Raw genomic sequence first — 16,111 nt, forward strand, 5'->3', positions numbered from 1 at the left:
ATCACAATTTTGTGCAACCATCACCAGTATGTAATTCCATCACCCCAAAAAGAAATCTGATACCATTAGCAGTCATTCTCTATACCCTACTCTCAGCCTCTGGTAACCACTAGTCTACCTTCTGTAGATTTGACTATCAGGAGTATTTTATATACATAGAATTATACAACATGTAGCCTTTTGTGAATGGCTTCTTTCATAGTGGTTTTGAGATTCATCAATATAATATCAACTTCATTCTTTTATTCTGGCTGAATAATATTCTATTCCACTCTGATTTCTTTTGTTGTTTTTATTTTGGTATCATACTTAGGAAATCATTGTGTAATCCAAGGTCTCAAAAATTTACTGCTGTGTATTTTTCTAAGACGTTACTAGTTTTAGCTCTGACATTTAGGCCTTTGATCATTTTGAGTTAATTTTCATGTGTGTTATAAAGTGTAAGTTTCCAACTTCATTCTTTTGTACACGAATATCCACTTGTTCCTTCACTGCTGCTAAAAAGACCCCATTGAATTTTGTTGGCTCCCTTTTCAGTAATGAATTAATCATAAATGGAGATTTTATTTCTGGACTCTGAATTCTATTCCATTGATCTCTGTATCTGTCTTTATGCCAGCACCATACTATCTTGATTTATTGTAGCATTGTAAGTTTTGAAATCAGGAAGTGTGAGAACTGTTACTTTGTTCTTCTCTATTTTTTTTCCTTCGAGATTATTTTGGGTTTGGAGTCTCCTATATTTCCATATGATCATTTTCAGCAACAAAGGCAGTTGACATTTTGATATGGATTGCATTGCGTCTATTGATTAGTTTGCGGAACATTACAATCTTAACAGCATTGTCTTTCGTGAACCTGAGAGGTCTCTCCTTTTATTTAGGTATTTAATTTCTTTCCACAATATTTTGAAATTGTCAGTGTATAGATCTTAGGCTTCTTTTGTTCAATTTATTCCTACATATTTTATTCTTTTTGATATAATTGTAAATGCATTTCTTTCTTAATTTTGGTTTTAGATTGGTACCCTTGATTTTAGTAAGTTGCCATTATATCCTGGTATACTATTACATCATCTATGATATAGTGATAATCTTATTTCTTTTTTTTTGATAATTTTATTTCTTTACCTCCTTTTCTACCTCTGATTTGTAAATTGAATGGCTAATATCTTTAGTACAGTCTTAACCAACTGAGCCACCCAGGCGCCCTAGTACAGTCTTGAATAGTTGCAGAGACAGTTGGCTTCCTTGATTTGTTCTTGATCTCGGCAGAAATGCCTATAGTGTTTCCTCACCTAATAAACCAGCTTTAGAACTAAGGATGTGTGTGTGTGTTTTATGTTGTAGAAGTATCCCTGAGCTCCTGTTTGCTTGGATTCTTCTTTGCTAATATTTTATATGTTTTCTCTTGATATTCAGAAGTTATTTTGGCCCATATTTTCTTTTAATGTCACTTATCAGGTTTAGATATTAATATTTTTTCATAAAAATTACAAGAGAGGGGCGCCTGGGTGGCTCAGTCGTTAAGCATCTGCCTTCGTCTCAGGTCATGATCCCAGAGTCCTGGGATCGAGCCCCGCATCAGGCTCCCCGCTCTGCGGGAAGCCTGCTTCTCCCTCTCCCACACCCCCTGCTTGTGTTCCCTCTCTCACTGTGTCTCTCTCTGTCAAATAAATAAAATCTTTAAAAAAAAAATTACATGAGAATTAGAAAGTTTTCCTTCATCTTTAATGATCTGGAACAAGTTATGGAGCATTAGCTCTATGGGTAAAAGCAGTTATGGCCTTCTGTGACTTCTCCCCTAATATTTCCTTCAAAAAGGACAAAGGAATGAAAAAGTAGTAAATCTAAACAAAATCCACATCCTAGTATATCTTGAAGGCAAGATACCAAAAGTTCCCGATATCTGTAAGAAAACCCCCACACTTGCCCAGGAAAGGTGGTTGGTTCTTCTTGCTCTTTAATAGTAAAATTAGGGTAGGGACATCTGGGTGGCTCAGTCGGTCAAGCATCTGCCTTCAGCCTGGGTCATGATCTCAGGGTTCTGGGATCGAGTCCCGCACTGGGCTCCTTGCTCAGTGGGGAGCCTCCTTCTCCCTCTGCCTGCAGCTCCCCCTGCTTGTGCTCTCTCTCTCTGACAAATAAATAAAATCTTTTAAAAAAAATAGTAAAATTAGGGGTGCCTAGCTGGCTCAATTGGTAGAGCACGCAACTCTTGATCTCAGGGTCATGAGTTCAAGCCCCATGTTGGGCATGGAGCCTACTTAAAAAAAAAAAAAAAAAGTAAAATTCAATACTATTGAAAGAGCCTCACAATGAAAATGACATTTACAAAAATCACCAACTGATAAGATTTTGCCATATCTTCTTTATTTCTCTCTATACCACATTTATAGAGGTATTTGAAGGCATGTCTTAGGTATTATGACTTGACCCATGAATCATTCACCAAACATCTCCTAAGAATAAGGGTGTGTTTTCTTATTTTTTAAAAAGTTTATGTATGTATGTATGTATGTATGTATGTATGTGTGTGTATGTAATTTCTTCACCCAGTGGGGCTCAAACTCACAACCCAGAATCAAGAGTTGCATGCTCTTCGACTGAGCCAGCCATGCTCCCAAAGGGTATGTTTTTGGGGTACCTTGGTGGTGCAGTCCATTGAGTGTGAGACTCTTGATTTCAGCTCAGGTAATGGTCTCGGGGTCCTGAGATCAAGCTCCGAGTTGGGCTCTGCGCTCAGTGCAGAGTCTGATTATCCCTCTCCCTCCCCCGCTTGCTCTTGCTCTCTCTCAAATAAATAAAATCTTTTTTTATAAGTGTTTTTGTAAAGGTTTATATAAATATTTTTCATAGAGAGGAGGTTCCGTTTTACATAATTGCTAAGATTTTTCTCAGGAATTAGTCTTTCTACATTTATTGACAATCATATGATTTTTTTCTCCATTGTTCTCTTTCTGTGTCGAATTCTATTTATTGACTGACTGAATTCTGGAGTCTAGTTCTGGTCATGGTGTGTTGATATATTATCCCTTTTCAATATTGTTAGATTGGAATTTTTAATATTTTATTTAGGTTTCATGAATGAGATTAGCCTGTAATCTTCCTTTTTTATTATCCTTTTTAAGGTTGGCTTTAACAGTTACATTAGCTTTATGAATATGTTGAGGAGAATGTATGCTTTCTCCCCCCCTTTTGGAATGTTTGAAGAAATATGACAGAAAAACCATCTGGGCCTTCAGTTACCATTGTAGTTTTGGGGTTTTTTTGGAGACGGCGGGGGGGTTGCAGGGAGGGGCAGAGGGAGAGTGAGAAAGAGAATCTCAAGCAGGCTCCACACCTAGCGTGTGAGCCCCACACAGAGCTCAGTCTCACAACCCTGAGATCATGACCTGAGCTGAAATAAGAGTCACTTTTTTTTTTTTAAGATTTTATTTATGTATTTGACAGAGAGAGACACAGCGAGAGAGGGAGCACAAGCAGGGGGAGTTTTGGAGAGGGAGAAGCAGGCTTCCTGCGGAGCAGGGAGCCCGATGCAGGGCTTGATCCCAGGACCCTGGGATCATGACCTGAGCCGAAGGCAGATGCTTAATGACTGAGCCACCTAGGCGCCCAGTCACTTTTTTTTTTTTTAAGATTTTATTGATTTATTTCAGGGAGAAAAAGAGAGAGAACACGAGCAGGGGGAGGGGGTGGAGGGACAAGCAGACTCCCCACTGAGTGGGGAGCCCAAGTGGGGCTCAATCCCAGACCCCAAGATTGTGACCTGAGCTGAAGTCAGACACTTAACCGACTGAGCCACCCAGGCACCCCGGTACTTTTTTTTTAAACTTACTTGGTTTGGGGTGCCTGGCTGGCTCAGTCAGTAGAGCATGTGACTCTTGATCTCAGGGTCATGGATTTGAGCCCTACGTTGGGGATAGAGATTACTTAAAAAACAAAATTTTTTAAATAATAAAACTTATTCAGATTATGTAACGCTAGAATTTTGAAGTTTTCTGTCTGTTGATTTTGTAGAGGCTGTTTTGTAGAGATGTATGTGTTTCATCCCGGTTATTAACAAATGGTGTTTTTTCATGATGTCATTTTACTGTATTTGTGAGGTGTAGATGGCTCAAAAGTGAGGTCCCTGTTAGCTGGAATTCCTGCATTGAATATTGTTGCTGTCTCCTTTTACTTTTATTAGTTTTGAGAGAATCACATTAGTAACATTGCTTTAAAATGCAATATTTGGCATTGTGGATCTTCTGTGTTATTTGTGGGCACTGTTTTTTAAAAGTACTTTTATCTTTCTAATCTGTTTTCATTTTGTTGCTCTTTTTCTAGCTTCTTGCAATAAATGTTTAGATCATCAATTTTCAGGTTTTCTTTTCTCATGTACTTAAATCTGTTACATAAATTTTTTCTACTTTACATTAGATATAAATGGATGCAGATGTTATAATTTGGTTCAAAATAATTTCTCTATGGAAATTTAGAAAATACTGCCTTAGATTCACTATTTTCTTTCTTTCTCCCAAACTTTTGTCTTTAAAAATTACCAAGCCAGGGATGGGTTAGCCTGGTGATGGGTATTGAGGAGGGCACATTCTGCATGGAGCACTGGGTGTTATGAACAAACAATGAATCATGGAACAGTACACCAAAACAAATTATGTAATATATGGTGATTAACATAATAAAAAATTTAAATAAAAATTACCAAGCCAAATGATAATATTAAAAATATATATGTAGTTAATTACCCTTCACATAGATTTAACTTTGGTTATTAACATTTTGCCTTTTTCTCTCTATATATGCACCTTCCTTCTTGGCTCACTTGATGGTAAGTAGCAGTTAATCATTAAATTTCACCTCTCAAACACTTCTGTGTGCCTTTCCTAAGAATAAAGGCTTTCTTCTATATAGTCACACTATTTGTTTTTTTTTTAAGATTTTCTTTATTTGACAGAGAGAGCACAGCAGAGGAAGAGGGAGAAGCAGGCTCCCCACTGAGCAGGGAGCCTGATGCGGGACACGATCCCAGGACCCTGAGATCATGACCTGAGCCAAAGGCAGCCGCTTAACCAACTGAGCCACCCGGGCGCCCCTATAGTCACACTATTATTATCATAGCAATTCAGCCTTACCATCTAATATAGAATCCATATTTAAATTTTTGAACTTTTTCCAAAAAATGCCATTTGTAAAATTTATTTCCAGGATCCATTCCAGATTCATACACTGCACTTCATTTGGATGTTAGGCTTTTTATCTTACTGTTATCCTACCTTTTTTTTCACTTTCATTTGGTTATTTTGTAGCATACAGTTTCGTTTTTTTATGGAATGTCTGCGTTGTTTGAAGTTTTCTTCTTGTGATTAGAATAAGGTTAAACATTTTTGCCCAGAATACTACAGAGGTGGTGTGTAATTATTTTTTTAGTAACCTTTATTTTAGATTGATTCTAGATTTATGGAAAATTACTAAGATAGTAGAGAGACTTCCTGTCTATACCTCTCGTGATTTCTACCATTTAACATCTTACATCATTAAGATGCATTTGTCGAAACTAAGAAAATAACATTGGTATTAACTAAACTCTCGGCTTCTTGTATATTTCACAGGTTTTTCCATTAATGCCATTTTTCTGTTCCAGGATCCTTCCATTCAGGGTAGCACATTGCATTAATTTGTCATGTCTCCCAGTGTCTCCTGGTTTGTGACAGTTTTTCCATTTTTCCTTGTCTTTCTGGAATTTCCCTGCCAGGTATCCTTCAGAATACCCCCTAATCTGGGTCTGTTGTTTTTCTCATGGTTAGACTGGAGATAGGGATTTTTTAGAAAGACTGCAACAGAAGTGAAATGTCCTTTTCATCACATCATATGAGGGGTACATGATATCCATGTGACGTCACTGGTGATGTTAACTTTTCTCCACTCCGAAGTTACTATTTTTCCTTTTCCATACTCCACTCTTTATTTTTATTTTTTTAAGATTTTATTTATTTATTTGACAGAGAGAGACACAGTGAGAGAAGGAACACAGGCAGGGGGAGTGGGAGAGGGAGAAGCAGGCTTCCCGCTGAGCAGGGAGCCCGATGCGGGGCTCGATCCCAGGACCCTGGGATCATGACCTGAGCCGAAGGCAGACGCTTAATGACTGGGCCACCCAGGTGCCCCTCATACTCCATTCTTTAGAAGCAGCTCACTAAGTGTAGCTCACCCTGAATTCTGGGTAGGGGTGCAAGATTGGGAATTAAGCTTCTGTAGGGTAGAAAATCTATATATTTTACCTGGAATTCTGTATAAAAGATTTGTCTCTTCCCCCTTTATTTCAGTGTGGACTCATTCATGCTTATTTTATACTTGGAGTTCTTAATTACATGTTAGGTTCTTTATTTTGCTTTGGACACTGATAGCTCTTTTGGATTGGTTCCTGTGTCCATTAACATCCCTATCATTTTGGTTTTTGAGGATTTCTTTCCTGATACGATTTTCAGATTCATTTTGTTTTTTTCCCCTTCCCTGGTCCTAGAATCAGCCATTTCTCCTAAGAGCCCTGGTTTCCTTTTATTGGAAAATAGTATTTAGAAACCAAGATCGGGTGCTAGGGATACTCATTGCTGTTGGTGTGCCACTGCCTCTATGCCCTCTACACCACCTAACCAGGCAATAAATGTGTGTATGCATGTATACGGACATATAGCTGTCATTGTTTTATTATCTGTCTGTCTGTATCTGCATTAAGCTAAACATGAGCTCATACGGATGTCTCCAGCTCCCATCCAGTATTTCGGGGTGCATTCTAGCCATCTTGTCCTGTTTATCTGTTACTTTTTTTTCTCAGACAGTGAGAAAACTGGCTCCCACCATCCATCATCCATCCCCATGAGAAACAAATTTACTAACTTGGTAGTGCTCATGTGCAGTTCCTTTGTCTTTAATTTTCAGTCAAAACATTGTTTTTTAAAGTTTGTAATTATTCTATCATAGGGTACAGTTTGTGTAGTGTATTGATCAGCTACAAGTACTTTTTAATTTCCCAACATATGTTGATAATCTAGTTGGTTTTGTAATATTGATTTCTAGCATAACTTGTGATCGGGCAGCATAATCTGTATGATTTTGATCCTTTGAAATATGTTGAGACTTGCTTTGCAGCCCAGTTTGTGGTCTTTTTTTTTTTTTTAAAGATTTTGTTTATTTGAGAGAGAGAATGAGAGAGAGAGAGAGAGCACATGGTGGGGGGGAGGGTCAGAGGGAGAAGCAGACTCCTTGCCAAGCAGGGAGCCCGATGCGGGACTCGATCCAGGGACTCTGGGATCATGACCTGAGTTGAAGGCAGTCGCTTAACCAACTGAGCCACCCAGGCGCCCTGTGGTCTATTTTTATAAGTAATTTGTCTGTGACTGAAAAGGAACTGAATTCTGCAATATTTGGCTTATAGCCACAAAGTTCTAGATCCTTTATTAAATGTTTATTAAACATTTAATATTTATTTTTTTATTAAATGTTCCACTCAGACTTTGGACTGTGTTGGTATTTGGTTTATTTCATGCTGTGTTAATAGATGAACACAAAATTAATAACCCTTATTAAACAGTCTTCCATGTGCTTTGTAGAAAATTAGAGAATAGAGACAGGTAAAATTTTTTCTAAATATTAAAACGTCTTGGGGTGCCTGGGTGGCTCAGTTGTTAAGTGTCTGCCTTCCACTCAGGTCATGATCCCAGAGTCCTGGGATCGAGCCCCTCTTTGGGCTCCCTGCTCAGCAGGAAGCCTGCTTCTCCCTCTCCCACTCCCCCTGCTTGTGTTCCTTCTCTCGCTGTGTCTCTCTCTGTCAAATAAATAAATAAAATCTTTAAAATAAATAAATAAATATTAAAATATCTTATTTCTACCACTATAACACCTTAGTGGATATAATACACGCATGCCTATACATGTTTTTCTTTTTACCAAAGGGACACCATAGTCTTACTGTTTTATAACCTGATTTCTTTTTTAGTGATTTTTCTGCTTACTATTTCTATGACATTTTTATTTTATTGCATCTTCAAAACCCAAATTCTATTCATATTACTCCATTTGGCCCAATATGATTTGTTCAGATCAGTATCCCAATGCAAGACTGTGCATTCCATCTGGTTATTATACACTGAAATCCCTCTTACTTTAACACATTCCCTTTATTTATGATACTAACACTTTTAAGAGACAAGGCCACTTAAATCGAAAATTTGCCATCTTTTAAACTTGTCTCAGCACTGTCCATGATACAATTTGTTTATTCTCTACTCCTTGTATTTTTGTAGATTGGAAATTATTTTCTGTCCTGAGAGATTCACATTAAATATTTTTGGCTGAAATACATCACATAGGTGATTATGTGTATTCTATCAAGAGACACATGTAGGGCGCCTGGGTGGCTCTGTTGATTAAGTGACTGCCTTCGGCTCAGGTCATGATCCTGGAGTCCCGGGATCGAGTCCCGCATTGGGCTCCCTGCTCGGCAGGGAGTCTGCTTCTCCCTCTGACCCTCTCCCCTCTCATGCTCTCTCGCTATCTCATTCTCTCTCTCAAATAAATAAAATCTTTAAAAAAAAAAAGAGACACATGTATTGAATTGCACTGTTAGTTTTGGAATTTTAAAACTCGATTAAGCAACAGTTTGATTCCTCCATTATCTATCTTTCATTTACTTAATATGTTTAATCTACATAATCATTTTTTCTGCTTTTTTTTCACAATATTGGCCAAACACAAGTTAATACTCAGAAGCATGTGTTTTTTTAACAAAAACATAAATCTTTTAAATTTTCCTTATGTGTTTGGCCCAAGATTTGTGAGATTTATCTTGTATCTTCCCTGTCCCGTTCTTGGAATTAAACATTTCTTTAAGGATTCCCTGATCATAATAATAGGTATTTAGAGATGACAATGTAAATGATCAGGGTGCTTATTGCCACTAGCCTTTTTGACATTTTTTCTATTTCCTGAAAACCTGTTTCAGATTTTTGTCCTTTGTAGGATTGATTTTGATCAATATTTTCTTAGGTTTGTCTTCACTTTTATATCTTAATGTTTTGTTTGTTCTCCCCTTTTTTCTTGATTAGTTTAGCTAGTGTATCATCATACATTGATTTTTTTTCTCCAAGAGATACCTTTTTGGTTTTTTGGGTTTTTTTGTTTTCTTGGAGATTGGGGGTGGGGGAAAAGGGAGCAGGAGAGAGAATTTTAGGCAGGCTCCACGCCCAGCTCCGAGCCCAACACAGGGCTTGATCTTACAACCCTCTGATCATGACCTGAGCCGAAATCAAGAGTTGGACGCTAACCATCTGAGCCACCCAGGCTGCCCTCGAGAGATATCTTTTTGAATTTATGTGTTGGTTTTCTTTTTCTAAACTCATTACATTCTGGGTTTTTTATCTTTATACTTTCTGCTTTCCTTTAGCTTACTTTGATGTTTTTCTAAACATTTTCATAAATTGTTTACTTAATTTGTGTTGAGGTGACAACTTTTCTCTGGGCATTATGGTTAAATATTTTACCTTCTGAAAGGTAGTATTTTCATTTTTGTCTGGTTATATTTCTTTAGTTTCACTGTTTATTTCCTCAGTATAATAAAGATGCCGACTCTATTTTTGATTTTTGACTGCTGACAGCTTTCAAGCCCCACGTCTCTACCCCACTGTTGGGCAAGCAGATAAAAAGCCTGAGAGCTCCCTACTTTGGTGCCTGTGGAAAGTTCAAACCATGCAAACCTCATGCCCAGGAAACCTCAGCCCTGCCCTACACCCTAACTACCAAAAAAAACCCCGAGTCATTCTCTTCCAAATCTCTCAAGTCCTCTTCAGCCCTATTTGGGAACCACTCTGCTCTTTCTAGGAAGCCTTGTTATACAAGTAATCTTTTCACATCTTCCTGATGTATATGTGTCATCATTAGTCTTGACGTCCAAGTCAAAGTTTGTGTGGGTATCCGTCCTGCCTCTTCTGGTGCATTTAATTAGCAGAGAGCCTTTAATTTTTTAGATGAAGTGCTTTTTGTTTTCTGATGTTGCTGTTATTTTCAGTGTTATTTTTTGAGGTCAGAGAATGTATCATGTCACCTGTTATACACATCCTACAATTGAGTCATATACTCTCTGCCCTTGACTCACACCTCCCCTCATTCTGCAGTGATACTCCTGAGTCTTTTCCTGAATCTGGATTGCCATCTTCCACCTTATATCTGATATTTCCTTTTAACAGTCCCAGGCACTCTGGTATCCCAGGACTTTACTCCACATTTTAATTTCTTGATTCTCTCCAGCATCTCCAAATGGAAGGAATTTCTTACTTCATTCAAGTATATATCTGTGATTGTCTGAAAAGGCATCACAATACTGGGAAGTACAAGGATGGCTGGCCTTGAAAATAAAGAAAAGGAAGAAAGGATATGAAAAAGGATATGAACCAACACAGATTTAGCATATTTAGATGGAGAAGGAATAATAAAACTCAACTGAAGATAAGTAAGAACAATTATTTAGCACCTTGATATATCAGAACCTTGTAATTCAGTGATGAAAAAAAGGACTGGGCGCCTGGGTGGCTCAGTCAGTTAAGCATCTGCCTTCGGCTCAGGTCATGATCCCAGGGTCCTGGGATCGAGTCCCGCGTCAGGCTTCCTGCTCAGCGGGGAGTCTGCTTCTCCCTCTGCCTCTGCCTGCCACTCTGCCTACTTGTGCTCTTTCTCTCTCTCTGTCAAATAAATAAATAAAATCTTTTTTTAAAAAAAAAGGATTGTGTCTGCTTTTGGGGAAGTTTAGGGAAATGTAAGTAGAATATCATATAAGGAAACTAATGATATCATAATTGGAAACAAAGGGATGGTGGAAGGAATGAAGTGCTAGAACATAAAAAGAGAGACATGGATATACTTAGATAGAGTAAGCAGGTGCAGCCTTTCTAAGGGATAGGACATTTATCCTGAGACTAAAGGATGAGAAGAATCAGCTTACAAAGTGCCCAGGTCCAAGGAGTCTTGTCATACAAAACAGTCTTTGGAAAGCATCAAGTGATAGAGAAGATTGTACCATATCCTAAGTGCTGAAAGGAGAGAACGTGAAAGGGGGCACCTCGGTGGCTCAGATGGTTAAGCGTCTGCCTTTGGCTCAGGTCATGATCTGGGGTCCCGGGATCAAATCCCACATCGGGCTCCCTGCTCAGCAGGGAGCCTGCTTCTCCCTCTCCCTCTGCTGTTCCCCCTGCTTGTGCTCTCGCTCTCTCTGTCAAATAAAATCTTAAAAAGAGAGAGAGAATGTGAAAGGAGATGGGGCAAAGGAGTCTGGACATTCCAAGAGTAAAGAGAAACGCTAGAGAAACTTAGGATAAATTCTTAACCTTTGATCTGCATTTAAATCAGTGGTAGAAAGATTCAAAATAAAGATGCCAAGGTTTTTTCCCTCTCAGTTCTTAGTTGGTCTCTGACAGAACCAGGATATCAGATTTATAACAAGCTTGCCAAAGATTCTGGCCCATACCTAAATTTCAGTAACTTCACTATCTCACATAATTTCACATACATCTCTGAACTCTTGGCCTTTCAAAAATTTCATAACCATATTTTACAATTCAATAAGCCCTTCACTTATTACAATTGTTGGTTCGTATTTCTTTCGTACAAGTTCCATGTTCTCTAGTATAAGAAATACAAATATTTTTTTGTTTTCTTTTGTTTCAGATTTGGATTTACATTGTGAGGTGATCAGCTATGTAGAAATGCCCACTTATGAGAAAGATATATCTTCTACACAACATCAGAGCACATACAACAGCGAGAAACTCTATGAATGTAAGAAATGTCAGAAGAAATTTAGTAGTGGCTATCAATTTTTTCTACATCACAGGTTTCATATTGGTGGAAGGCCTTATGAATGCAAGGACTGTGGGAAGAACTTTCGTAGTGGCTATCAACTTACCCTACATCAGAGATTTCATACTGGTGAGAAACCCTATGAATGTACAGAATGCGGGAAGAACTTTAAAAGTGGTTATCAACTTACTGTACATCAGAGATTTCATACTGGTGAGAAAACCTATGAATGTAGTGAATGTGGGAAGGCCTTTATTTATGCCTCACACATTGTGCAGCATGAGAGAATCCACACTGGTGGGAGGCCTTATGAATGTCAGGAATGTGGGAAGGCCTTTAGTCAAGGTGGACACCTTAGAATTCATCAAAGAATTCATACCGGTGAGAAACCCTATAAATGTCAAGAATGTGGGAAGGCTTTTAGTAGGCGCTCAAACCTTGTTGAACATGGGCAAATCCATACTGATGAGAAACCTTATGTATGTGAGAAATGTGGGAAGGCCTTTAAAAGATGTCACCAACTTACTGTACATCAGAGTGTTCATACTGGTAAAAAACCATATGAATGTAAAGAATGTGGGAAGGGCTATACCACTGCTTCATACCTTATTCTACATCAGAGAATTCATAAAGGTGGGAAACCATATGAATGTAAGGAATGTAAGAAAACCTTTACCTTGTATAGAAATCTGACTCGACATCAGCGTATTCACACTGGTGAGAAACTTTTTGAATGTAGGCAGTGTGGGAAGGTCTATACTACTGGCTCAAAACTTTTTCAACATCAGAAAACTCACACTGGTGAGAAGCCCTATGAATGTAAGGAATGTGGAAAGGCTTTTAGCTTATATGGATACCTTCATCAACATCAGAAAATTCATACTGGTGTGAAACACTTTGAATGTAAGGAGTGTAAAAAAACCTTTACTTTGTATAGAAATCTTATTCGACATCAGAGTATTCATACTGGTAAGAAACTTTTTGAATGTAAAGAATGTGGGAAGGCCTATAGTACTGCCTCAAACCTTGTTCAACATCAGAAAACTCATACTGGGGAGAAACCCTATGAATGTAAAGAGTGTGGAAAGACCTTTAGCTTGCATGGATATCTTAGTCAACATCAGAAAATCCATACTGGTGTGAAACCCTATGAGTGTAAGATATGTAGGAAAACCTTTACTTTCTATAGAAACCTTACCCTACACCAGAGTATTCATACTGACGAGAAACCTTTTAAATGTAAGGAATGTGGGAAGACGTTTAGACGTAGTTCACACCTTACCGCACATCAGAGTATTCATGCTGATAAGAAACCCTATGAATGTAAGAAATGTGGGAAGTCCTTTAAAATGTATGGATATCTTACGCAACATCAGAAAATTCATACTGGTGGGAAACCCTATGACTGTAAGGAATGTGGGAAGGCCTTTAGTCGTGCTTCAAACCTTGTTCAACATGAGAGAATTCATACTGGTGAAAAACCCTATGTGTGTAAGAAGTGTGGGAAAGCCTTCAGATATGGTTCAGCCCTTAAAGCACATGAGGGAATGCATACAGATATGAAATTCTAAGAACATAGGAATGTGACAGTGCCTTTAGGCACGGCCTAGGCTTTTTTAACACCAGGTGAGAGAATTCATAATGTAGTTCTTACCACTTTATAAAGATCTCAGTGTCACTCCCGTTTTAATGGAATGTTTGACTTTAAACAATAGCAAATTAAACCCAGAGTAGCCAAAGCAATCTTGAAAAAGAAGAATAAAACTGGAAGTATCACGATCCCAGACTTCAAGATATACTACAAAGCTGTAGTAATCAAAGCAGTGTGGTACTGGCATAAAAATAGGCACATGGACCAATGTTACAGAATACAGAGCCCAGAAATAAACCCACAACTATATGGTCAATTAATCTTCAACAGAGGAGGCAAAAACATGCAATGGGAAAAAGTCTCTTCAACAAATGATGTTGGGAAAACAGGACCATTTTCTTACACCAGACACTAAAAATAAACTCAAAATGGATTAAAGACTTAAATGTTAGACCCAAAACTGTAAAAATCCCAGGGGAAAGCACAGGCAGTAATTTCTCTGACATGGGCCATAGCAACATTTTTTTAGATAGGTCCCCTGAGGGAAGGGAAACAAAAGCAAAAATAAACTACTGGGACTACATCAAAATAAAAACTTCTGCACAGCGAAGGAAACAACCTACAGAATTGGAGAATATATTTGCAAATGACAAATAAAGGGTTAGCATCCAAAAAATACAAAAAACTTACACAACTCAACACCAAAAAAACAATCCAATTTAAAAATGGGCAGAAGACGTGAACAAACATTTCTCCAAAGAAGACATAAGATGGCCAAAAGACACATAAAAAGATGCTCAACATCACTCATCATCAGGAAAATGCAAATCAAAACCACAATGAGATATCACCTCACACCTGTCAGAATGGCTAAAATCAACAACACAAGAAACAGTGTTGGCAAGGATGTGGAGAAAAAGGAACCTCTTGCACTGTTGGCGGGAATGCAGACTGGTGCAGCCACTAAAAAAAAAAAAAACCAGTATGGAGGTTCCTGAAAAAATTAAAAATAGAACTATCACAGGATCCAGTAATTCCACTACTGGATATTTACCAAAAGGATACAACAACACTAATTTGAAAAGATGTATGCACCCTATATTTATTGTATTATTATTTACAATAGCCAAATTATGGAAGCAGCCCAAGTGCCCATCAATAAATGAATGGATAAAGATGTGAAATATTTATATATGTATGTATTTGCCATAAAAAAGAATGAAACCTTGCCGTTTGCAATGACGTGGATTGATCTAGAGGGTATAATGCTAAGTGAAATAAGTCAAGCAGAGAAAGACAAATACCATATGATTTCACTCATACGTGGAATTTAAGAAACAAATGAACAAAGAAAAAAAGGCTCTTAACTATAGAAAATGAACTGATGGTTACCACTCTGGGGGTTGGGGGGATGGGGGAAATAGGTGAAGGGGATTAAAAGAACACTTATGATGAGCACTGAGTAATGTATAGAATTGTTGAATCACTATATTGTACACCTGAAGCTAATATAACACTGTATGTTGACTGTATTGGAATTAAATTTAAAAAAAAAAATGACAAATTAAGACCAAAATATGGGAATCTCAATTTTTTCATGCCTACAACATGCATGGAATTTTCAGTTAAGTTTGTTAATTTAGGGGTGCCTGGGTGGCTCAGTCAGTTAAGCGTCTGCCTTCGGCTCAGGTCATGATCCCAGGGTCCTGGGATTGAGCCCCACATCAGGCTCTCTGCTTAGCGGGAAGTCTCGAGACTTCCCGCTGAGCAGAGAGGACTTCTCCCTCTCCCTCTGCCGCTCCCCGTGCTTGTGCACTCTCACTCTCTCTCTCTGTCAGATAAATAAAATCTTAAAAATTTTGTTAATTTAATGAATGGCTAAACGCCTTCCATAATAATGGCTGTGTTACAAATTACCTCAAATCTTAATGGCTCATCATTAAAACAGCTCTCACAGTTTCTGTGGGTCAGAAATTCAGGAGTGACTTGGCTGAGTGCTTCTGGATTGGGTTTTTCATGAGATTTCAGTCATCTGAAGGATCGGGTCCAGGTGGTTCACTCACATTGGCTTCTGGCACAGAGAAGGAGTGTGTCAGGAGAAAGCCATCCTCATCCACAGTGGACCTGATTTACATGAGGAAATCCTGGACTTGAAGTTGATGCTGTAAATGGGTGAGGCTCCTGGCGCTTCTTTAGTATATTTTGCATGTGGTAAGAATGTAAACAATTTATACTCGGGTCCCTGGGTGGCTCAGTCGTTAAGCGTCTGCCTTCAGCTTGGGTCATGATCCCAGGGCGCTGGGATTGAGCCCCGCATCGGGCTCCCTGCCCTGCCGGAAGCCTGCTTCTCCCTCTCCCACTCCCCCTGCTTGTGTTCCCTCTCTCTGTCAAATAAATAATATCTTTAAAAACAAAACAAAAAAGCCAACAAAAAAAAAAAAAACAATTTATACTCAGAGGACCAGTGGTTGTGTTTTAAGAAATATATCCACAAATTCTTTGAAACTGCACCCTTCAAAACTGAAGCCTCTCTCTTGCTGCATTCCAGGCCACCTGAAAATCTGAGTAAGTATGTCTGCTTCTCACAGTTTCTGTGGATCAGGAATTTGGGAACAGATATGCGAAGGAGTTCTGGCGCCAGGTATCTCATGGATTGAAGATCTCAGAGATTGAT

The 16,111-nt window shown here is 38.4% G+C and overlaps 1 protein-coding gene across 13 annotated transcripts in view; it reads left to right on the forward strand.

The window, feature by feature from the left end:
- LOC113935565 (zinc finger protein 573) overlaps positions 1–13,692 on the forward strand; it is a 35,576-nt gene extending 21,884 nt beyond the window's left edge. For all 13 annotated transcript variants that reach the window (XM_027617711.1, XM_027617719.1, XM_027617717.1 and 10 more), the window contains one exon: positions 11,715–13,692. In XM_027617711.1, the coding sequence (XP_027473512.1) occupies positions 11,715–13,417 (1,703 nt within the window). In that variant the 3' untranslated portion in view covers positions 13,418–13,692. The remainder of the gene's footprint in view (positions 1–11,714) is intronic.
- The last annotated feature ends 2,419 nt before the right edge of the window (positions 13,693–16,111 follow it).

This window comes from Zalophus californianus, chromosome 17 (assembly GCF_009762305.2).
Source record: "Zalophus californianus isolate mZalCal1 chromosome 17, mZalCal1.pri.v2, whole genome shotgun sequence".
Lineage (NCBI taxonomy): Eukaryota > Metazoa > Chordata > Mammalia > Carnivora > Otariidae > Zalophus > Zalophus californianus.